The 24,428-nt window shown below is 41.8% G+C and overlaps 1 protein-coding gene across 1 annotated transcript in view; it reads left to right on the forward strand.

Annotated features, from left to right (window-relative positions):
- PLCL1 (phospholipase C like 1 (inactive)) overlaps window positions 1-24,428 on the forward strand; it is a 186,185-nt gene that overhangs the window by 136,950 nt on the left and 24,807 nt on the right. The window contains exons 2-4 of the mRNA XM_082285445.1: window positions 8,231-10,702; window positions 12,911-13,114; window positions 22,698-22,773. Coding sequence (XP_082141571.1) covers window positions 8,231-10,702; window positions 12,911-13,114; window positions 22,698-22,773 — 2,752 coding nt within the window. The remainder of the gene's footprint in view (window positions 1-8,230; window positions 10,703-12,910; window positions 13,115-22,697; window positions 22,774-24,428) is intronic.

The following is a 24,428-nucleotide window of genomic DNA, read 5'->3' on the forward strand; positions in this document are numbered from 1 at the left end:
CCTAATCCTTGTGGCACTTGTGAACTTTCCAGTTTTCAAGGCAATTTCTAAACTGAGAGCGTCACATGATGGACAAATACAAAGATATTAGAACTTTTCTATCCTGAGTAGGTACTATGTTTATACAACCAACTATACTGTTTTGTGTATGATCTTTTTGTTATGTTCTTTGCTGATCAGCCATGATGATGAAAAAATTTCCCCAGAATTATTCTCCTGCATCAGAGTCCTGTAAATAAGGACTTGCCCCTTGTGGTTTCAGAATTATGACCTTGTATTTTGCTCCTTATTGGAAGATACTTATTTTTTTATGTATTGCTTGTCAAGCAGTCTTTTGACTGCTGACTCACATTCTGGTATTCATCACTGTTGAAACTTGGCTTTGTATCATCTCCAGACTCCGTGTGTATTGATTTTATGCTTTCTTCCAGCTCACTCTAAAAATGCTAAAGAGCACTGGGCTGAAGAATGGGTCCCTGCAGGATCCCATTTGAAGCATTTCTTCGTGACAAGTGTTTCACGTTTACTGTTGCATTTGAAAGTTATCATTTATCTTGTGTTTGATCCATTTAATGTGTTCTGAGTTTATTTTTATTGCTGTATCTTCTTAATCAAAATGTCATTCACTACCAAGTCAAATGTATTGCAGAAACCATAATGCATTACAGAGTCTATTACCAATGACTTTGTGTATCAACCAAACTTTTAATATCATAAAAGCAGAGATATCAGGTTAGTCTGACAAGCTCTTTCCCATAATGTTGAAAATAGTTAATGGTAATCATCGTTTTATTCTTAATCAAATCTTTTTCAGTTTCTCCATTATTTTGACAGTGAAAATTACCCACTCTCAGAGGCAGTGCCCATCAAGTATTTAGAGGTGAAATGAAGGGGAGTACCAGTTGGGCATGTTTTTGCTTAGCCAGGTCTTTCTGAACTTATTTGGCTTTTCCTCCTTGGTTGCTATTGGCATTCTCTTATTCTCTTAATTTTTGTCCCAGATTCAGAGGAGGTTCTGTGACAGAATGAGGATTTGTACAGTGGAGTTCTCCTGCGAATGCTGCAGCTGAGATCCCCATTTTCCAGACTTTGCTGCTACTACTTCTGCTTAAAGACAGAAAGCAGCAAGTGTCTTTCTGTCTTTCTCAGGTCTATATTCCCTGCAGGGTGATGAGTTCAATCCATGTCCAAGGTGCCCTTGCAGACTAAGAAGGATTAGAGCCTGTGAGTAGTCCAAGTACTTGGAAATAGCAGAATATTTGGGAGCGGCAGTGGTTGGAGATATTACATTCAGTGAGCTGGGTCAGTCCCTTACGGACTGTAAGTTTCCTCCCAACTGGAAGTAGATCTGGCACTTGGGGTGTCCTAAGTGAAGGGGCTTTTTCCTCAGGGAGAATGGACAGTATCCATGAAAAATCTTCATCAGGCGGCATCTTCCGTAGGGTTATATGGAGACGTTGCGTGTATGTATTGAAGTGTCTTACAGGAATCTGTTTCTCACTGTAGATGTTGCTTAATGCATAAAAGGATACTTGCACTTGTGGAAACCAGTTGGATGAAATTTTAACAATAATGGCAGAAGGCGCTGTGAAGTGGTAGCCTCATTATAGGCTTTCATGTTATTGCGCTCTTGGAAGGTTTTCAACCTTAGCTTCATGGCCCTACTTATAAAAAAGAAGGGAGAAGTAGTAACTTCAGCATGGTATTACAGCAGAAAATAAACCCTTCTTGTGTTGTGTGCTTTTCGTTTCCAAAAAACATTTCCAGATGGAGTCTTTATGTGCTGCTGGTTTTTTCTTTTGCTCTAATTTGTCATTTAAATAGCAAAGGTAAATCTTCTTCAAGGTAAAATTGAATAAATTTAGTAATGCTAGTCATTTAAAAAAGAAAAGGAAAAAAGCAAGTACACAGCAAAGCATTTCTTAAACAGCAGATCATTTTGGTTCAGGTGTTTTTCCTAAAGATCTGCTCCAGGCATTCGTTTGTATCTCCTTCCAGCCTTACACAACAGTACTTGGAAGTGATTTTCAGTAATGGAGCAAAAGAGGAAATCAGACAAGCCATTATAGTTTTGCCTCCTGTTGAGCTTCTCCCAGAATAGCTAAGCTGTTGTCTTCACTCAGTTTTCCTGCCCTGGCTGTACCTATTTTGCAGGGTGACTTTTTAAATGAGAAGCTGACTGTAGTTATTATTATAGGTCTTGGTGACAGTCCAGTGCCCATACTCAATGTCTTGGTAATCCTGGAGCTGAGGAAAGCCCACTGTAAATGCAGATATTACTTACTGTTCCCCAGGACACTTTTCTTTTCCTGTGCCTGAGCTCCCTTAGTCCTTGCTTTCTATGAATTATGATAGTGCTGAGGCTTCTGCATGGAGCTTGCACTTGAGTTAAACTTCTGGTTAGTGACAACTCCCTGGCTTTGCAGACATGCTAGCGGGACTATTTTGGTATTTGGAGAATTGTTGGACACTGTGTTCTGAAGCTGTTTCTCATGTATGTGTCCGTGTTGTATTTTCGGTCTGCCTTAAGTTTTCTGTTTATTCCATTATGTGTGTAGCTCAGCTTTTAACAGCGCATGTGCTAAATTTTTGATCTGGTCTTTGTTCCCCATGTGCACAAATCCCTGAATCAGTAGGGATTTTGCCTTGAAGAGGCTACCAAGCTTGATCTCACAGCAGTAACATCTGCTCTTGCAGTCTTTTGAGCTGTGTGTTAGCCCAGGTGTGACTGGCAGCATCCCAATAGCTGCCTGCACCAGGGATAAGGTGATCTGGCTGTTCAGCCCCTTTGCAAAGGTAGCTGCTTCGTGCCATGAGTTGTTAACCTGGATTAAATTTGAGTAGGCAACCTTTTCTTTGTTGACCTGTGAGTTGTCACAGTGGGTATCTATCTGATACCTACATCCTACAGGCCCTTGCCAAGAAAGATTAGAGGGAGTTTAGCTCCTTAATTTGATGTGATAGCAGGGGCTGTGAGAAGAGTTGATAAAATCTGCAGAATGGGCAGCCCAAGGATTCTCTCTGAGGATGGCCAGAACATGGCTGAGATTTACAGAAGAAAGCTTTGTGTGCTAATGATGAACACTGGCATCCAGTGATCATTGCTACCTGTAGTAATCATGTGCTGGTACTGTGGGTTCAAGCTTTGAGCTGCACCTGATCAAATGCACTAACCCTCACATGTTTATGAGATCCAGTTGCAGCCCTGGCCTAGGCTTTGACTTTGTGTTCTCTTGGATGGTTTTTATAAGTCTTCCCTGCTCTGGCTTACTTCATTACAGAAAAATTACACTGTCATTTTTCAGCCTGCTACACGGTGCTTTGAGTGCCATTAATGACTCACTGACTTCTTTACTTTCTGTTTAAAAGTACGTTTTCCCACCAGAAGTACAGTAAAGCCTTAAGATTTTCAGGGACTGGGATTCTGTCTTTGTATAACTGAGATAGCTAGAAGTATCCCAAAAAAACTTATCCTGTAGAACTTCGTTTCTCTTAGAAAACAAAGAATCAGGTAATCAGTTGGCCAATTAACTGGATCATCTGGAGTTTCCAGAGCAGATAGCTTTTAGGATGCACTGTTTCTTACAGTCTATTTGTGAGGACAGACTAAGCTGTCTGTTACTGATTTCCTGGTGCTAGGTTCAGGAAAAATGTCAAAGATTAGACTCAAACTGGTGAAAATGTGAATAGTTTTTTTGGGGAAATAGCTCTTAATCACACTTAATGAGTTTATCTTTCAGGATTATTACTGAATTTCATATCCTTTCACAGGAGCCCTGCAGCTCTTTAAGGGTTTTTGGTGTCTTTGACTAGGTGATGGATTTTGCCTTTCTTATCCTCCTTAGCAGAATCCTGGAAGACTGTCAGTGCTTTAGAGAGCCTTCAAGTAACTTAATTTCAGACAAATAATGATTCATGAGCTTGACCTTTGTGTGCAGGTTTGCTATTCAGCTCTTATTACTGCCCTGGTTCTTAACTTCGGATGGGCAATTTATGTCCTATAGTTTTGACAAAGAGGGTGGGATGAGGTGGAGAGCATGTTTACTCATATTTTTTTAATCCCACTTATTTATTTCTGCTAGCTCTTTGATTTAAACAGCAGAAGTTTGAGCAGTCAGAGGTCAGGGTGGATGGGGTGGAGTTTTCCCACAACTGCTGATGGCTTAGTGATCCCACTGTTTATGTATCCAGTCCCTCTGACGAGGATGATGTGTTCAACAGGAGAGCTTCTCCTATTTTGGGAGTGTGCTTAGACTGCTGTTCTGAATCCCTGCTTTAGAAACATTTAGAAAATGTTAGGATGCAGTCAGGCCAGCACAAAGATACACCTCCTTGGTCCTTAATGATTTCAGAGCAGCAGTGCATGTGCTGAAATCTATTGATGTGCTCTTGTGTTTGAGGTCTCAAGGTATTTTATATAATGGATACTATGCAGGCTCAGGAGCAGGAAGGAGATGGAGTCATCCTGTTAGATCACCTTAAAGGGGATAACCAAAGAACTGAAAGAAACCACAGTTTTGAGTCACTTTGAAAAAAGTGTCTTACCTTGGAAACATAAGGTTTCCCATATGAGTGGGGATTTCCTTTTTGTACTTGCATGTTGCATGCAAACTGATTGTGTTTGTTTCCAGGAACAGTGCTTTGTATAGTGCTTGGCTGTCTCTGGCAGGAAAGATCTTAGGATGGAAAATCTACAAGTTAGTTCCTCATTTTCACACTGATGTAGATTTCTCTTTTTGGCAAACATCATCCTTTGTTTTTGATTTTTCACTACCACAATAAATCCAGTTCCATCAGTACAAGTGACTGAGGGTAAAGGGCAGTCCTAGGCCAGTTACTGTCCAGTTACCTAGGCAAGATCAATTTTGATGACCTTAGCATATTGGAGAAAGGTAGAATTTCCAGCTCCAAGATTCAGGGCTGCATCTCATTGTGCTTTCTAATTGCTTTGGTTAATGAAGAGGAACAAGTGCTCTTGCATGCCTGAATTCTGAGGAGAGGTTTTTTGATAACTTGCAGCGTTTGATACCTTGGCAGGTAGCACAAGAGAGTAGATTTCCTATTTATCCATGTAAGATTTTGGCAGCTTCTAGTTTGCTAGGTGACTGTACTTTTTCCTGTTCTTAGTATCCAGTACAATGGAGCAGCAGTTTAGCCACTGGAGACATTGCAGCACAGTATTCTTAGCTGGATGTCTTGTCTTAGAAGACCAATCTGTTGAAATTGGATTAAGGTAGAGATTTAAAGAAAGCAATAGCTACACTAAAATTAGAACCCCAAGTCTGGAGTCTCAGTTGAACTAAACCCAGCATAAGATTAGTGGCAAGGCACAGGGTATATATATAAATTGTCCTCTCCAGGCATTGATGTGAGTAGGGCTCAGTGGTGGGAGGACACTTCTTGAAGAAAATACTCCTCTGCTCCCCAGGGTGGTCCCTAGGGATCTGGAGGTGTGTGGCCTGGCTAAACCATGGTGTCAGGATCCAGAGGTGCTTATCCAAACATTAGGAGTGTGGTAAAACAAAGGCGAGTGCCTGGGCTGTCAGGCTGAGAAGACAGCTTTGGAGCTTACAGAAATACCTTCTGAGTTTTTGCAAGACTGGAATAATTAACTTTGTGATAATTATGAATGAAAACTGTCACATTATATCTGAAGTAACAGCTCTCACTTTTAAAGACTGAGAAGACTGAGTATGCTCCTAGTCTAGAGACCGAGAGGGGAATAGCTGATGCAGTGATAAGCTCAGTTAGCAATTGCAGTTTTGTGGGGTTTGTATGTATTATACATTAGATTGAGGATATTGTTAGTTAAAATAATCCCATCAGTGTCAATAATACTTAAATCTTGTTAGTTGTAGGCAATTAGTCTGTGGATTAGGCTTGAATTCTGTTCAATTGATTGAAAGATATAGGCAAGTCCTCCTTTGAGATGGTGAAGTGCTGTTACACAATTCTGATGTTCCATACATACCACTAAGTACAAAACCAGAAGTATCCATCAAAAATAAAAGCAGGGAGAGAGGACACAGAGGATAATCTAATCCCCACCAAAATCCCTGAGGGGTTAAGACTGAGTGTTAAAAAGAAACTTTTATCGTTTGTCCATGAGGTCAATTAGGCTTTTTTTTTCCCCACCTTAATAAATGAAAAATGGCTGATTAATTCCCTGACTTACTTTGATCAAAAGGCACAGGTATCTTGAAACTAAAAATAAATGTCTTTCATTTTTTGCAGAAAAAAATGTAGTTACATAACATTCGCGCCTCCTTGGTTAAGGCAAAATGTCAGACCTGTAGATAAATCAGATAGGCTGCTCTGATGAGATTTCTAGGTCTGGCCCTGAGGAACCTCTGTCAAAGAATGAGTCACTGCAGATTCCAAGGCCATTAATACATCTAACTATATGAGAAGAATATTCCTAATTAATCAATCTTAAATCTAAATATTGCTCCTGTAAACATAAGGAAATAAAAAAGATTATTCGTGGGGTAACCTGCTGCATTTGTTTGTATTCATTAGCGTCTACTGCCTGAAGATTTCCATAGCCAAAACTGTGTATTAAAACACAGTATGTTAATGCAGGAACAGAATATTTTTAGCATAAAACTGTAATTAAAAAAGTAGGTGACCTGAGGCACTCGCTTTGTTGACTTTCTTCCTGTTTCTTTAAGACCCATTCTCATAATAAGTACTAAATAAATGGAAAGAGGAATTATTCTTGTCAGTAGAAGTCTCTCTATTAGTTTAATAAGAAATCTTTATCATAAGAAGTTCAGAGGTTTTAATTTTGTTCCCAGCAGATACCATGCCTTTAAATTCAGTAGTTAGAGGCCTGGGGGTTTGGAAATATTTTGGATATTATTGAATGAAGTGAGCGAATGACAACAATGTAGAAACGTTCATACTGACTAATTTGCTGAAAGTAGCTTCACAAACACGCAAATGAAGAGTGGAGAGGTTCGTATGAGCACCCAGAGTGATGCTCTGTGGCTTGGGGAGCTACACAAGGTCCTGCTCAGATGGTGCAGAGCATCAAAGGACAGAGATGGGTGGATGGAGGGCCCTGCTAGAGCAGGGCTTACATGTAGGATTTGCAGAGGAGTATGACTTGAGGGAGGTTGAATGACACAGCAGATAAACTGGAGCTCAGTGGAACCAGCTGCTGGGGTAGGGAAAGGAAGTCCAGGCTGGAGAGGGTTTGGGAGTCGGGGGTTCTGCTGCCTCAAAGCAGATCCCTGGTGGCTGTTGGGAAGCTGGTGCCTGGTGCACATCAGATGTCTGGGCCTGAGGCAGCAGGGTGGAGAGCTGTGTGCTTAGGCCCAGCATTAACATTTCCTTGCCTCAGGACTCCTTTTCCATTCAAAATCCAGGCAGCTGAGGTCGCTTCAACAACAGAAGGCAGAGAATTAAGGAAGCATTGTTGGTGGCTAGGGAAATAGGAGGGAAAACAATTTTAACAAGTCTTTCACAATTGCAGTCTTGAGTGATGTTTTAAAAATACTTTTGGTAGCTGTTGGATAGTTTACATACTAATGGGATAGATGGAAATCATGCAGAGAAAAGAAGGATTTATAATTTATAATTATTGTGAGATGTTTTGAATTGATAATATGCAGGGAAAGGTTCAAATTTAGTTGCTGCACTGACATTACAGACAGCTTTGCAGGCAGCTGCGTTTACATCAGTTGATACTGAAAAGACAGTCGCATGTCTGGCTGAGTATTTTCTAAAGAGGAGTTAGAATACATTTCCTAAAGACAAAGGCTTTGGATTTCTTGTCTGGCTGTCCATTTTCCTACAGTGCTTTGTAGTTGTTGTACACAGAAGTGACCAGAATAACTACTTTTCAAAACAAGTGGGGAGACAAGAGAGCGATGTATCTGCTTTGAAACTGGACATAGTTTATACAACTGGATACTGACTCCTCACAGCTGTAGCAAGTTGCTGAAATCTGGAAGACAGTTTAATAGCTGCAAATGTCACTCATGAGAACTTGCTATCTCTAATGCCACAGTCAGTCAAGTCGCTTTATAGCTCAGTATATTTTATAGCTCAGTATATTTTATAGCTCAGTAGGGAACTGAATTGTGGGAAGGAATAATATGTTGTGTTTTGAAGTTAAGAACATTAATTATCATTGCATAAATGTACCTTTTCTATTATTTATGCACTCATGGAATGGCCAAAGAAAACCTGCTAATTTTTTTTTTTAAATGTAATTATTCCACAGGATCCTTCAAACCAAAAATGTGGAAGAAAGAAAACAGTGTCCTTCAGCAGCATGCCATCAGAGAAGAAAATAAGCAGTGCCAGCGACTGTATCAGCTTTATGCAGGCTGGGTGTGAATTGAAGAAAGTTCGTCCAAATTCCCGGATTTATAACCGTTTTTTTACTCTGGATCCTGACCTGCAGGCTCTTCGCTGGGAGCCTTCCAAGAAGGATCTTGACAAAGCCAAGCTTGATATTTCTGCTATAAAAGAAATCAGACTAGGGAAGAACACAGAAACATTCAGGAATAATGGACTTGCAGATCAGATTTCTGAGGACTGTGCGCTGTCGATAATTCATGGTGAGAACTATGAGTCCCTTGACTTGGTTGCCAATTCAGCTGATGTGGCCAATATTTGGGTATCAGGATTAAGGTACTTAGTTTCTCGTAGCAAACAACCCCTGGACTTGATGGAAAACAGCCATAATACCCCACGGTTTGCCTGGTTAAAAACTGTATTTGAAGCAGAAGATGTTGATGGCAATGGCATAATGTTAGAAGATACAGCTGTGGAGCTAATAAAGAAGCTTAACCCCACCTTAAAGGAATCAAAGATTAGATTAAAATTTAAGGAAATTCAGAAGAGTAAAGAGAAACTGACAACACGAGTAACAAAAGAAGAGTTTTGTGAAGCTTTTAGTGAACTTTGCACAAGACCTGAAGTGTATTTCTTACTTGTTCAGATATCCAAAAACAAAGAGTACCTGGATGCCAATGACCTGATGCTGTTTTTAGAGGCTGAGCAAGGAGTGACCCACATAACAGAAGAAATGTGTCTAGATATTATACGCAGGTATGAGCTTTCTGAAGAAGGGCGGTTGAAAGGTTTTCTTGCAATTGATGGATTTACTCAATACTTATTGTCCTCAGAATGTGATATTTTTGACCCAGAGCACAAAAATATTGTCCAAGACATGACACAGCCTTTGTCACATTACTACATCAATGCATCCCACAATACATATCTAATAGAAGACCAGCTCAGAGGCCCAGCTGATATCAATGGTTATGTCAGAGCTTTAAAGATGAGCTGCCGGAGTATTGAACTGGACGTCTGTGACGGCCCAGATAATGAACCCATTATTTGTAACCGCAACAACATGACATCGCCACTTGCCTTTCGAAATGTCATTGAGGTAATAAACAAATTGGCCTTCTTTGCCTCAGAATACCCTCTTATTCTCTGCTTGGGGAACCACTGCTCTGTACAGCAGCAGAAGGTGATGGTGCAACACATGAAAAGGATCTTTGGAAACAAGCTGTACACAGAGGCACCTTTGTCCTCAGAAGCCTATCTCCCATCCCCTGAGAAACTGAAAATGAAGATCATTGTGAAGGGGAAGAAACTGCCCTGCGACCAGGATGTATTAGAAGGAGAGGTCACAGATGAAGATGAAGAGGCTGAAATATCCCGGAGACTGTCAGAGGACTTCTCAAGGGAACCGAAGCTGATCTGGCTCTGCAGGGAGTTGTCTGACTTGGTGTCCCTATGCAAATCTGTCCAATATAAAGACTTTGAGACATCCATGAAATCTCAAAATTATTGGGAAATGTGCTCCTTCAGTGAGGCAGAAGCCAGTCGGATTGCAAATGAATACCCTGAAGATTTTGTTAACTACAACAAAAAGTTTCTGTCCAGGGTGTACCCGAGTGCTATGAGGATAGACTCCAGTAACTTAAATCCTCAAGATTTTTGGAACTGTGGTTGTCAGATAGTGGCAATGAACTATCAGACCCCGGGGCCCATGATGGACCTACACACTGGTTGGTTTCTACAGAACGGGGGATGTGGGTACGTTCTCAGGCCCTCAGTGATGCGTGACGAAGTGTCTTACTTCAGCGCAAATACCAAGGGTATTGTTCCGGGGGTCTCCCCTCAGGTCCTACATGTCAAAATTATCAGTGGGCAGAATTTTCCAAAGCCCAAGGGTGCATGTGCAAAAGGGGATGTCATAGACCCCTATGTCTGCATAGAAATACATGGGATTCCTGCAGACTGCACCGAACAAAGAACTAAAACTGTGCAGCAAAACAGTGATAACCCTATTTTTGATGAAAGCTTTGAGTTCCAGATCAATCTACCAGAGCTGGCTATGATCCGCTTTGTTGTTTTGGATGATGACTACATTGGGGATGAGTTCATAGGGCAGTACACCATCCCACTGGAGTGCTTACAGCCCGGATACAGGCACATACCACTGCGCTCTTTTGTTGGTGACATCATGGAGCACGTTACCCTCTTTGTTCACATTGCAATAACCAACCGAAGTGGAGGCGGGAAGGCACAAAAGCGCAGCCTCTCAGTGAGGATAGGGAAGAAAGCAAGGGAGTACACCATGCTGAGGAACACTGGTCTCAAGACTATTGATGACATCTTTAAGCTGGCAGTGCATCCACTGCGAGAGGCTACTGACATGAGAGAAAATATGCAGGTATGAGACTTCCATTGTGTGTGTTGGTGTGTCCTGAATGTGGAAGGGAAAGTCCTGGTTTGAACTGCTGGTAGGGCATGCTTGCTGAAGCTGATGGAAGCTGGTGAAGCTTCAGACCCACAGCCCTTGTCAATCTTTAAGTGAACATTGGCAGGCTGATAGTTACAGGTGCTAACTAACAAGCAAATGTAGGATTAGGCAGAAACATTTTAAAAATGAGTTTTTAAAATTTGTGCCCTCTCCATGTTTTATTAGATATTTTTTCCTGGGAAAGCAGAATTGAGGGTATATTTGTGTTCCCTGCCTCCAGTCTCAAATACTTCATTTCCTCATTGGTTCTAGAAAACGTCAACAAGCTTTTGGTTTGCTAACTGAGTGAGGGTTATGCTCTTAATTTTCTTTGGGTGAGTATAAGAAGCAGTCAGTGGATGTGTCATTAAGGTCTTGTCTACACCAAAGAAACCCCCTGTGCAAAGAGCAGCATGTTTTCCCAAGTGTGTGTTGCCACTGTTTGCCCCAGGGCTGCAGATGTTTGACATAGGCACTGAATGCCACTTGGATTGCAGTTTCCTCCCTGCTGAATAACTCTTTTGTCTTGGCTGGTTGAGGGCTGGCACAGACACCAGTGCCATGTCTTGGCTCAGAGGGTCCCCGGGCACTCTGTCCGTGCACCCATGCTGCTCCGTGCAGCAGAGCCTGCTGTGGCCAGCAGCATCAGGGCCCAGGCGCACAGGCACTGTCACAAGTGCTTGGGTTAGACCTTCATGGATGGCAGGATGTGAAGTGGCAGCGAGGCCAAACAAGAACCTGCCCAGGGCTCTCTTCTGTGGTGGGGGTGACTGCAGGTTGATTAAAGGACAGCTCAATTCAGAGCTTCAGGCACTGCCTAGAAACAAAACTGAGTAGCATTAAACAATGAGTTTTCCTTAATAAATAGCTGGAATCAGCCATAGCTATCTCCTTGGTAAAGATACAGAAACAGTTCATTTTTTTTTTTCTCTTGAAAACGGAAGAAAAACACATAGCACTTCATTGACCCCACTCTTCTGGATGGCGTCTAAAGCAAATGAAATGTTGACAGCTGGAAAAGTTTACAAAATGACATAAGCTTTAAATCACTCTCAAAGGAATAGCCTCAGCATATTTTTAAGAATGGGAAACTCTTCCCAGCCTTTCCTTTCCTTCAGGCCTTGAAAGTAACTAGCTTGAACTGCTTACTCCACCTTCTGTCTAGGTCAGGCACTATATATGAGCTATATAAATTAAAATATTCGGATTTTGACTCAGAAACAGCATTAATGTGCTTCCCAAGCAAAAGTTCAGTAAAAGATCATGTTCTGGGGAATGCTGTGTAAAGACATAGTTTTGCGTTTAACTGCATGCTCTCAAATTTAATTTATGAGAAAACCATCTATTACTTAGCCAGGCATTGTCTGACCATTGTTTTTTTTTCAGCAAGTTGTGGGAGGAACATTTGCAAGGTATGGGTTGTTATAATACTCTTACTTGGGTTTTGTGCATCTTGGTCACTCCTTGTGCAACTCAAGAAGCAAAATGATGGGTGCATGTCAGCTGTATATCCTCTGACCTGATAAATAAATAAATCCTGGCATGTCAGTTTGGTTTGACCTGCATATCCGGTATTGATTTTCCTACATGGGACCTATGAAGGGGAAAGAGTGTTTGTGTTTCTTTATGATGTGGTAATGTAAGGCTGAAAACGAAGTGAGTTTTTCCTGCTTGCCTTTCCCATGGGAAATACAAGGTCTGTCAAACTTGTTCTTGCTGGAGGATGATAATGATGGGAGAACAAAGTGATTACAGCATCAAAAGCGATTGGAGTCTAAGCAGTTGGTAAGAGAAATAGCATTTTAGGCTGATGGTTTAATATGCTGGGGAACAGAACTTGTCCCTGTTAGAGCTGGATTTGCAGTGCAAAGTTGCTGAAGAGCTGGCAGTTGGGATGCCTGAGCCTGGGAGAAAGCTGGATCTGGCATTAGGCTTTGGGACAGAGAATGGGGCTGGCAGGGAATTCCTGTGTGAGATGGAATCCTGAGGTCCATGGTGGGCCCAGGGACGGTGAAGAGCGGGATAGCACTGCCTCACATCAGAGGGGAGAAGAAGAAAGGGCTGTCAAGGTAGTGGCAGGTGGAGGGGACTGAGTGGCGAGTGGCAACGCGTGCTGAAGTGTTTGTGTCCCTTCCCCAGAACGCCATGGTGTCGGTGAAGGAGCTGTGTGGGCTGCCGCCCATCGCCAGCCTCAAGCAGTGCATCCTGACCCTGTCCTCGCGCCTCGTGAGCAGCGACAACGCGCCCTCCGTGGCCCTCTGCATGAAGGACACCTTTCCTTACCTGGAGCCTCTGGGGACCGTGCCCGACGTGCAGAAAAAGGTCCTGGCAGCGTATGACCTGGTAGGCACTTCGGCACTGCTACCTCTGCCTTTCCCCACTGTTGTGAATGGGGCAGGCTGTGCCCACTGGCTTTCATGCACCCAAATGGTCCAGTTAAATAAACAAGGCTCTTCAAATGAATCGGGCTCTGCAAGGTTGGCCTTTAATCACTACAATGCCACACTGGGCTTTTTGTCGTCGTTTCCTTTTTTAAACACAGTTGTGGCTAACACAGGTTGGCATTTGAAGAGGACTTTGTTCACAAACTAGCAGCAATTCAGCCTGTACTGGCACTGTTAGTCCTCGTCCTTGGAAAGCGGCAAAATTTGTGTGCTGGCCTTTGCTGGCCTCCCCACAGCAGAGCACAAGGCTGTTAGATAGGGAGCTGCAGCATGGGAGTTCCCAGGCAAAGCTGAGCCCTCCCTTTCCCTAGGCTTTGCAGCAGCACTATTAAGTACTGTCCCTGTCAGATCAAGTCAGTGTTGCTCTTGGGGAGGGCATGGCAGAGTTGGAAGGGAAGATTAAAATGCTGTTTTCTTGCATGGGGAAGGAGAGTTCAGTGTGGTACAGGAATGCTTATACAAATGCAGTGACACGAACTGGAATCATTCCAGCTGAGTGCTGCTGCTCATTGTATGACATATGTCACTGCTGTGGGTGACTGAGCAACAGCTGTGCTTGACTTCAGCAGCAGAAGTTGCTGTCACACTGTGCCTCTTGGGCTGTGGGGGTGCCCTGCTGCTTCCTGTCCTTTTTGACGGTCTGCAGCAACCGATAGCAAGATGCACAGTTCTGCCAAGCCTGACTTAAATATTGCACTGTGGCAGCCAGACTGAATCACAACTCTTGCTAAGAGGGCAGCAGTTACTTCTGCAGCTTGTGTTCATAAGGAAGAAAATGGTGAATAATGCTGGGAGTATCGAATTGCTTCCAGAGACCCTGATGTGTTGCAGAGAGTGATCGCAGCTTAGACCAACTATTCAGTGTGCCAAATGCTCACCTCCTTTCCATCTCACTTTCCTTTTCAAGGGAAAATCAGTTTGTGGGGTGGGGAAGACACTGATGGTGATTAAAACAGAAATACTAAAAGTACTCTGAAATAACCCCTAGGTTCGTTCCAGAGTAGTTTCTATTTCCTGGGAGTGATTAAGTTATCAGTTGTAACAATACCAGAACAAGGATTTGCAAATCCAGTTGATTGCCTTATTTCAGATGGAACTTCTTTGGGCTAGATTTGTTACATGGTGTCATGTCTTTCTGAAAGAGCAAATACCACATAAATAAGAGATTTTTCTGTCTTTGGAGGCCTGCTTAATGGAGTTTTACCAAAATGAAAGTGTCATCTCTTGTCTTTGTAATTATATACTGAAGAGTACACATGGGACTTTTCAAGGCCTCCTGGTACTCTGGAAACAGTTTTTCAATTTAAATAGGTGAAAGGGCTTTTTTAGATGCAGGCAAAAACACTTATACAACTGTTTTAAATAATGGTTGTTCTCACCTTTGTCTCCGATAGGGGAAGATGTAACTTGAACGTCAGAAGAACATGCAAACAGTTTAAAATCAGGGAGAGAGAGAAGGGAGTTGTGCCTTGCCTATGTAAGGATTGATCTGAGATATAGTTCTGTTAAGAAGAACATGATACTTTTTTTTCCCCACTTTGGCTGTGACTGCCTCTTACTGACTAAAACTATTTGCTTCTGAAAAAGAAAGCTGGATTTAATAAGTGATTTTGCTACATTTTGGATGTTTGCCTTTTGAAACAATGCCAGCAGCAGAATATTGGAATCTATTTAGCCTTTTCTGTGTTTGAATAAATGAACTGTCTCTATCAATCTTGATATTTGAAATCACTGTGTGGGAAGGGGTTTGCATTTTGAATGTTGACAAGTGGCTTCTCCTTGCTGTATAATGACTTCATATATTCCAGGGTGTATTTCTTTTTAATAATATTTTTTTTTGTGCAAATGAGAGCACAAGGAGATGTTGTTGGAAAGCAATACAAAATATTGTAGCCTATTTATTAATTTTAATTCAAGATATACTATGGTTCAGCCTTTCATATTGTTGATAAATATGGCTTCAAGGAACTGGATACACAAGTGCTTGCTGCATGTCTCTTCACTTCAAAGCACTTTTTGAAGGAATAGGCTTAAGAGCATTTTTAAATGCATAAAATAAAATCTGTTTATATTGGCCTGTCTCTTGTATGAACAGGCTATACTTCTTAACTCCTTTTACAGTAAAATGGAAAAAAGTTTGACCCTGAATCTCATAGTGTGACTGCAGGTCTGCCTCACTCACTGGGCCCCACAGCACAGGGAGCTTCAGTGCTGGGCAAACGCTTCCTCACCAGCTCTGAAAACACTACACGTGCCACATTCTATAAAAAGTCTGCTTTGAAAATAATTTCTGATAAAAACAGCCCTAATGTGTTAGAATTTTTTCCCCTTACAGAAAATTGCTAACTGAATATACCATTTTATTTTTCCATGGAGAGTATAGACTCTGCCTGTGTGTTTTATGGGGCATAAACAGGGCTGATGGTCCAGGGCAATGGAGGTGCAAATGCTCAGAGACCTGCCACAATGATCTGGAAAACAATTAACTGTCTGTTCCCTCCTGCTCAGCCTTTGTCAGCTGTGAGATAGACAAAGACCCGTTTGTGCAGGTTGTTTGTTTTTTCCTGGGCAATTAATTTTACCATTGTGCTCTGCATTAAATATTTTCTTTTGAGAGTGACCTTATTAGAATAAAATTGAATGTGCTCTGTTTAAGGAACCAGAACAATTTTTCAGGACTGTGTTTCTCTCATTTTATGGTGGCATTGCAGTGGTTTAGTGGAGCTGTACTGTTGGCCATGTCTCATGTAGGAAGAGGCTTCACTGATAATACTGGGTTGTATGGGAGTTTCTGCAGAGGAGAGCAGGGAATAGGATTTGCCAAAACCAAGAAAATAAGATGGACTGTTGGCAATACACAGACAACATTTTTGGAAAGTGTGTCAATGATCAGAAATACAGTGTAGAATGGCTAATTTCAATTTACAGCTTTAGTTGGTACCACACATAGAGCGTGATTAATGGATTCAGGTCATGATGTCATTGCTTCCTACACAAACATCCTAGGATAGTGTACCCTGTCACTTTTAGAGTTGTTCTTCAGAGCTTTCCTGTCCCATGAGGAAGGGCTGCTGCTCTGCCTCTCTACCTCTGTGCTCCCCCTTGTCAGTGGTTGCTCAGGTGGGCAGCATGTGCAGTGTGCCTCACAACCTGTCAAATTAATGCTGGTGTTCTTTGATCACACCTAAGAAAGGAGTTACTCCATGTGAAGAGAAGGGATGGGGCCCAGCTGGACCTGACAGATGGTTGAATTATTCATTGCAAGCAGTTATCCTGTGAAGTTAGGATTTTTTTTGGTTGAGAATTGTTTGGAAACAGATTGTGGTTACTCTGTCTGCACGATATATTCACGTGCTGATGCAAGTGTGCATGAACTCAGGGACACTTGTGCATTTTGCATTTCAGTTATTGGTTAAGCATTATTTTCCTCCAAGATCAAATGATTGAATCATTTGAAAATCAAAAGCAGTAAACAAGTGATAATAAGTGTTCTTGGTTTTACCCAGTCTCCCGGCTCATGTGCGTACAGAAATTTTTCTAAGAAAAATGAGGTCTCCAAGTTATCTTTACATGCTTTCAAATCATAAATAACAAGAAGTGTAAAAAAGGTTGAACAATGAAGCTATTTATTATATAAACTCACGTTGACATTAATGTTTTTCTCTGTATTCAAGCCTAATCTTGCTGTGTTGAAGCAGATAGTTATGGAAGGACAGGGTGGCTGTAGGTACTTCTGGGAGATGGCAGGGTAGTTAAGAATGTCTTGGCCAACGTGGAGATGGATTGGGGATTTTTGAGAGGAGAAGCAGCATCTGTGAGGTTGCTGGGAAATAAATTGAGGTATTTAATGGCAGTAGTTTTATTGATATGGGTATTGGTCCATGCACGCTAGCAGAGGTCTGCTGAGGTGTGTGTGAGGTGAACTGCTCTTTGTCTGCTGTTCTTTTGTATTCAGTCTTTTTGGGCTTGTCTTGTTGCAGGCATGACTTTATTCCCAAGAAGAAAGTCCTTTTTCCCAGTTATTATGTAAATGCAAAATGACTAAGTAGATTTTTGTGAGCTTTTTCACTGAAATTCGTACCTCTGCTGGGATAGAGTCATCCCCAGAGAAACATTTTTCCCAATTCTCTAAGCAACTGAAGACAAGGAATATTGCAGAGCAGAACATCCACTGCCAAAGAAGTGTCATAATGCACTGATGTCGAACACAGTCCAGCACATGGACATTGTCTTGAATTTGTATTTGTTTTAAAGAATTTTCCATCCAAAATTGGACATGGACTGGGAAAGTCAATTTCTTTTTCCACTTCTTATTAAGGAAAGTCCTGTTTCTTTCTCTATTTACAATTCTCTTACCCACCGCTCTCAAAGTTTCTTGCTTGGATTGCCCATGTCCATTAGTCACTACTAAAACAGAACCTGAAAAGTGTCAAATCAGAACTTCCCTTAGAGAATGAAGTTCCAATTTGGTACTTTGTTACTTTGTTTTAGCATAAGCGTTTTGAAAACTGACCTCTCTCTCTCTCTCTCCCCCCCCTCCATTGCTCCTGTTCTGTAGAGGACTGGTTTTCATGCAGAGATCACATCCTCCAACAATGATTCCATATTTCCCTAGAAATATTTCTAACTGAAAACACGAAATTGGAATTTAAGGTGAATTTTATGCTGTTTCTTCTCAGTTTGTGTAAGTAAGGTGTTTCAGATGTTTCCAGCTCACATAACCATCCTTGATAGCTGTTTCTTACGCTGGGCTGTTGCAGGAAAAGTCTTGGATACCAAAATCTGGCTTGAACTACACTAAGGCAGAGACAAGGTGGTGGACAGAATGGTGGCCAGCAGCGTTCCTTCCCATGTCCTGGCGCTGCATACCCATCTTTCTTTTCTTGCAAAACTTGCTGGCACACGACTGATTGCCTGACTGTTTCTTGTCCCAGATGTGTACAAGAGATGCTCAATGCTAAAGGGAATTCAAATTTTCATGAGCTCAGTTTGCTGTTCAGCTGTTTTATGAACTGGTTGTTTTTGTAACCTCTTTTATTTTTGATTGATGGTGGGTTTGGTTTGTTTTTGAGGGGTTTTGTGGTTTTGTTTTTGTAACCAGGCAAAACTCTTCATTGCCAATGAAAAGCATAGAAGATTGGGACACTGGCCCTGAGGAGACACCTAAGAGAAAGCTTCCTTTCAGTCAATTTCTGTTCTAAACTTTGGAATATTTATGAAAGGTTTCCTTGAACTGTCCCTTTTTTCTCATTTATCTTTCCAGCAGGAGTAGTGCTTTAATTTGCCACCAGGAGCTTTTCCTCTCTTTTTTGTCTTTTCTTGGTGAGACGCTGCTGTGTTAATTTCCTCTCTCCTTTTCAGTTTGTAGAATAATTCATAATGAAAAGAAGAAGTTGGTCTTTAGCACAAGAGTTCATTAAAGTAAAAAGAACATTCTTTTGTTCAGTTTGTACTGATCCTGTGATTAAACTGCCTTTAGTACAGGCAATAAATAACCCTGTTAATTTCATGTGAGTAATATGATACCTTCAGCATTAAGATATTTTAAATTTCACTTAGTGACAAAGTAAAGCATTGTTCTTTGTGTGAAGCACTGGGATTTTAAATTTGATGTTCCATGCTATTCTTAGACACTGAAGGGAGACAGGTCAGTTATGTTTTCAACCCTTGGTCTGTTCCACTTTCTGGGTCTTATATACTGGATAAGGAGAGAACTCCTGGGTTTGTGCCAGCTCTTACTTCCTATGCTTTTTTTGAGAATCCAGCATGATTGTTACAGAGTGCTTCAGGTGGATTGAGATGAATTAAGTTTATTCTTCTTCTCTATACCAGAATCAGGTTTTGTGTGCTTTCATTCTTATTTTTGTCCAATTCCCCTCACCCCCTTCCCCAGTTAAGTTAAACAGACCAATCAGTAAAGTTTATCACCTTCTTTCTGATGTGGGAAATTCAAGTTGTCCCAAGAAATCCTGCCAGCTTCAGCAGCTGCTGAAAATTTCCTCTCTCCGAGTGGACCCAGATCCCAACATCCATCTTCTAAAGGTTGCTTTTCAGTAGATGTAGCTTGGACATTAATCCCTTGAAGTTCAGCGTTCAGGAGTTAACACGCTCTGGTGGAACTCAAGACTCCTGGGGGAGTAGGACATCTCTTGCTCCATGAGAGTCACTCACGGAAGCGAGCTGCCATTTGGGAGCTGACATTAAACAGCATTCTGATGGGCTCCAGCCAGATGGCTGGGACTACACAGCTGCTTGGAGGGCTGCTCAGTGTGGATCTGAGCAGAGGCGCTCGAAAATTCACGCTGCAAACATCAGAAAGGTCACTCTTCACTTTTGAGGCAGGTTGGTGGGTTTTGAAATATTACTGGCAAAAGTGGGCTTGAAAATCTCAGGCTGTCATGTGGTTTATGGGGTTACCTTCCCAGCAGAAAAATCTCACAGCCTTCCATGTCGTGTTTTTAGGGCTGCTGGTTCTTGTCACTTCTAGAAGAAGTAGGTGATATCCTCAAGCAGGGTTTCAGATGTGATGACAGCTGGAAAAACAGGGAATGATTCAGACTAGGAAATCATGGACTCATTTCAGAACTAGTGACAAAAAAAGAAAAAGTGTATCTAGATGCCATGACCCTGTGCTGTGACTTTATTCCTGGATAGCAGTTACTTGCCTGTTGTACTCTTGTCTGTTTGAATCAGTCTGTTCTTCAGAGGGAATATCCAGGCTTTGTCCTTGCCCTATCCTGTTGTTGCCATCTTTTATGGCAGCATTGGGAAGCAGGATCTTGTGCCCACTGAAACTGCTCATGCAGCTCTTGTTGGGAGCAGTCTGGCCTGTGATGTAGGGATACAGGGTCCTGCACGCTATTATCAGAGGTGGTAAAGGTGCCATTGGCCAGCCAAAATCTTATCTCATAACTGGCTTGGGTTCCATTATTTCTACCTGGTGCATTACCTCTACCTAGTGCATAATTTCCTAGAAAAACATGTGAGGGAGGATGCCAGGTGATGAACTGAGGGTGTCCCCTAACCACAGGCACTGAGATGAGGAACTCTGAAACCACTCTAGGATTTGTCATGGGACAAAAGCTGCTTATTTTTGTCAAGATTACTGCTGAGCAGGAGGATAGGAACAGGTTAAATTCTGCTACATGATCTGTTTTTAATTGTTTGTTCTTGCTGAGCTGAGAGCAGTGAGACTTTGATGTCAGCATCAAAGGAGTGGAGGGTTGCTCTACCTACTCTGCAGTAAGGAAAAATTGACATCCTAGTGCTACTTTTCTCTTAAAAAATGAATATAATACCTTCATGTCTGAGAATCCTAAAATAGACATGCCAGAAACTCTTGGGAGTGGGTCCAGTGGTTGCATGATTCTCAAGCCTGCTTTTTTTGTGCGTGGTAGGATAATTTCCTGTGGTTGTATATGTGTGTATATATATATATATATATATGTGGGTGGGTGTGCATGTGCCTATATAGAAACCTCACAAGTCACATTCTTCTTGAAGGATCTGAGCACAGGAGATTCTGACCTGAGAATTGGATGTCCCATTCCAGCTTAGCTGCAGCTGACCTCACGGGGCAAACCTTGCTGCTGGGTAGGAAGCGCAGGTACAGACCCAGTGGGGACCCAAGGCCAGGGTGATGGCTGCATGGGGTGCAGGAGCCATGGAGATGCTGGGCTGGGCAGTGTGGGCACTGCCTCACAGGCCCCAGGTCTGCATGTGCAAGAGGTGCACGTTTGGCCTCTGGCTGCTTCTTTAGTGACTTGCAGGATTTTTGGGACTCGTACTGTCTTCACTGCTCAGACAACCTTCGGCATTTGTAGTTGTCACCTGAATGGCTCCTTCAGCACAAAAGGATAATGTGCTGTGGTACAGAAAAGCCAGAGAGAGTGGGTAGAAATTGTCATTTGTTTCTAGATGACAAGTGAAATTATCAAAGAGGAAAAAAATGAAGGATGAGCAAGCAAGTAATAAGAATGAAAGGCGAAGGATACTATGGAAAGTAATTTAAATCTTGGGCATATCCACTGGTCATGTACTGTTAAAAAACAATTTTGCACTCTGTACATATATTGGGCTTTTTTTACTCTGCCTGTGAAGCTGATAATGGATTTTGTTTTCCGTGTGTTGTTCTTTATATCAAAGGAAAGGCATAGGTATTTGTATTAAATGCAGCCTTAGTACATTTAATTAGAAATAAAGATGGGATGAGGAGCAAAATTTGCATCTAAATTTCTTCAGAATTTGTAAGTTTGAGTGTGACAAGTAGAAGTGTCTCTCATTCCTTGTGTCTAATTAAAACAGTAAGATGTGCTAATTTGCAAGTGTTAATTTATTACTGTAATGCTGTCTTCCACTAAAATCATTGAAACCAACTAGCTGGGTTTTCATATTTAGCATATTTGAAAGTAGGAAGGCTTTTAGAAGTTGCAGCATTTTGGCAAAGCTTCCAGGTGGTGACTTCTGTAATTTCAGGGTGTAACATTAGGCAGTCACTCTTCAGCTTGCTTCATTTCTAATTGGCACTGCTCTTGTGCTGTTTGAGGTTTGTGGTGAACATCACAGGACAGTGAGGCTATTCTCAGGCATAGTTGGTTATACAGCATGTTCCTGCCTTCCATAACACATGTATGTACCACCTTTTGCAATTCACAGAATAGAACAGTGGAACAATATAGGCTTCTGGGCTTCTGAGAGGTTTTCTCAAAAGAGAATAGTATTTGCATGCAGGGAGGCTCAGGAAAGTTGTCAGGTAATGAACCCTTCATTTGTTTGCTGTTAATGGGCTATTCTAGGAAGATGTCTAAGCAGGGAGGTCTCTTGAAACCTGTGAGTACGCTTGTTGAAACTGCTGCTTTAGTTTGTTTGGTTTTAGGTGGATTTTTTTCTTGTTTTGATTTTTTGTGTTGTTGTCTCTTCTATTAAGCTTCAACAGAAATACTGAGGATAGGATAGGATTTAGATCTCAGTTTCTCCTTGGAGAAACTCAAGAACTACTACAGGTGTCTGAACTGTTATATAGCATAAAGTTCTGCACAGGCTTAAATACCTTTTGGAATCAGCTCTATTCATGACTTGGTAACTTTTTTAATAACTCCCTGTGTCAAGGACTATACTTACTTCTCCTTTTAAGAAAAGTACCAGTTAGAAAGGGCTTAATTGAACATAGAATGAACTTTTTCTGATAACTCTGCTTTCTTCTGAAATCACTTTTGTTTCCTTCATATTGTTTGCAATGATGTCTCATGGATGTAAAACTGCTGTTCATTAACTTTTGGAGCAAAACATTTTCAGAGCAACTGATTCTTAGCTTGATACAGATCTGGGAGCCCCCCAAAGGAAGGAAGGATCCAATATTTATCGTACTACTCTCAGAGCAGACCTCCTCTCCAGTTTCAACCTTTGTGCTTTCTGTGTGTTAGATGTTTCAGGAAACCCTAGTAATGCTGATTTTTTCCTTTTTTTTTTTTTTTTTTGGACAGATGATTCAAGAGAGCAGGGTTCTTATTGAGACGGCAGACACCACTCATGACAAGATTGTTCAGTGCCAGAAAGCAGGTAATCCATCTTTATTCAGCAGTTCTGGATGGGAGATAGGAAATAATGTGCCATAATTTACTTACAGGTTGTGACTAATGTAGCATTTTTCACCTGGATGTAGGTGAGCATTCCAGTCTTTCTCTGGCATGCTCTACCCTCCTGAAGACTCATCTTCCAATAGCAATGCAGGTGTGGGATCAGACAAAAATACTCAGCTTTCACCTTGGAAGCTATTTCTCCATCTGCTCTACAGCTCTGAACTGTCTGACAGCATTTAAATTAGTCAAATGAACCAGAAAGGCATTAAAAAGGAGGGGGCTGAGAAGGCGTGGTGCTTTAGTGAGTGCATTCTCTAGCTCAGTTGTTCCTTTGAACACAGAGCGGCAAGAGATTTCTATACCCACAGGACCACAACAGACTTAAATACTATTGTTTCTGATAGGCATTTTTGGATTTGGCAAGTGATAAAGGCTACAGCCATTTGCTTCTATTAAATATAAATAATGAATGAAACTGCTGTTTTGTAGTTAATACTTCAATTCATCTTTTTATTTAGGGGAAATTGGAAGCCATTTCAGCAGTAGCATTTAACTGACTGTATGTGGTGCAAGAGCAGTATGGAACCTAGTCTTTGCTCTTCAGCCATGCTGTCATTGTGGTACCAAAGGGGTGAGAGGCAAGTGGCCATGTCTGGCTGGAAGTCGTGGACCTCATAATTGTGACATGCCTTGGGTCCTGTGTATCTGTGTAAGCAGCATAAAATTTCTGGTCCCAAAGCCTTCATCGTGTGCAAGAGGGTTTAGGAAAGAGACAGTAACAAGAAAATGCAGTACCAGGAGGGTGTCTAGACGGTATAATTTAAGAGCAATACTTTGCACTAAACTATGCAGACTCTCAGCAGCATCAGCCACCTCTGCACAGCTTGATCTGTGCACAGAGAGAAGAACCCACGACATTTGCCTGGGCACTGGAGTCTTTGTGAGCAGGAGATGTGTACAGAAAATACCATGCAGTACCATGCTACCACACTGATGTTCAGTTTCGTGCAGTTCCCCTCTCCTTCCTTCCCCCTGGAAAAAGAGAAATTTTTCAGGAGTGTTCAATTTGCTGCTGCAACCACTTGTATTTTCATTTTTGTTTGCCTTGTTAGCCTTAAATTTTCTGATTGAGAAGGCAGCTGGAGAGACATGAAGCACTTCTCTGAAGCCACAGGGTTTAGAGAAAGGAAAGGGCTAGGAGAGAGAGTATCCCTCCCCCTGCTCATATGCCAACTAATTTGTTGCAAATGTTACCCAGGCGAATTTTTATGTAACACTTTCCATGTGGCAAGATGAGGCACTCAAAATTAAAAGGTGTCAGAGGTACAATTGCCTGTGACATTGTCCTTTGCCCCTCACCCCAGTTGTGCTTCCTTTGAACATGTGTTCCACCAGACCTCTGTTTCATAGCCTGTTTTGGTGTGGGTTCCCTGTGCCTCAGGGTCCTGCTGCCTCTCCCAGACTGGTTCTTGTGGGACTGGTTTTGTTTTTTTTTTAATGTGCAGGCTCACCTCAATATACAATGGTCAGCAGCAGCTTAGACCCTGCTAAATGCTTTCACTGGTGTTGCTACCTGCAGCCTAACAAATTTTTGTGGCTCCCTCTCTCTGGGGCAGTGCTGTATCCAAGTTACAG

Source organism: Coloeus monedula (genome assembly GCF_965178545.1).
Source record: "Coloeus monedula genome assembly, chromosome: 7".
In the NCBI taxonomy this organism is placed as follows: Eukaryota; Metazoa; Chordata; class Aves; order Passeriformes; family Corvidae; genus Coloeus; species Coloeus monedula.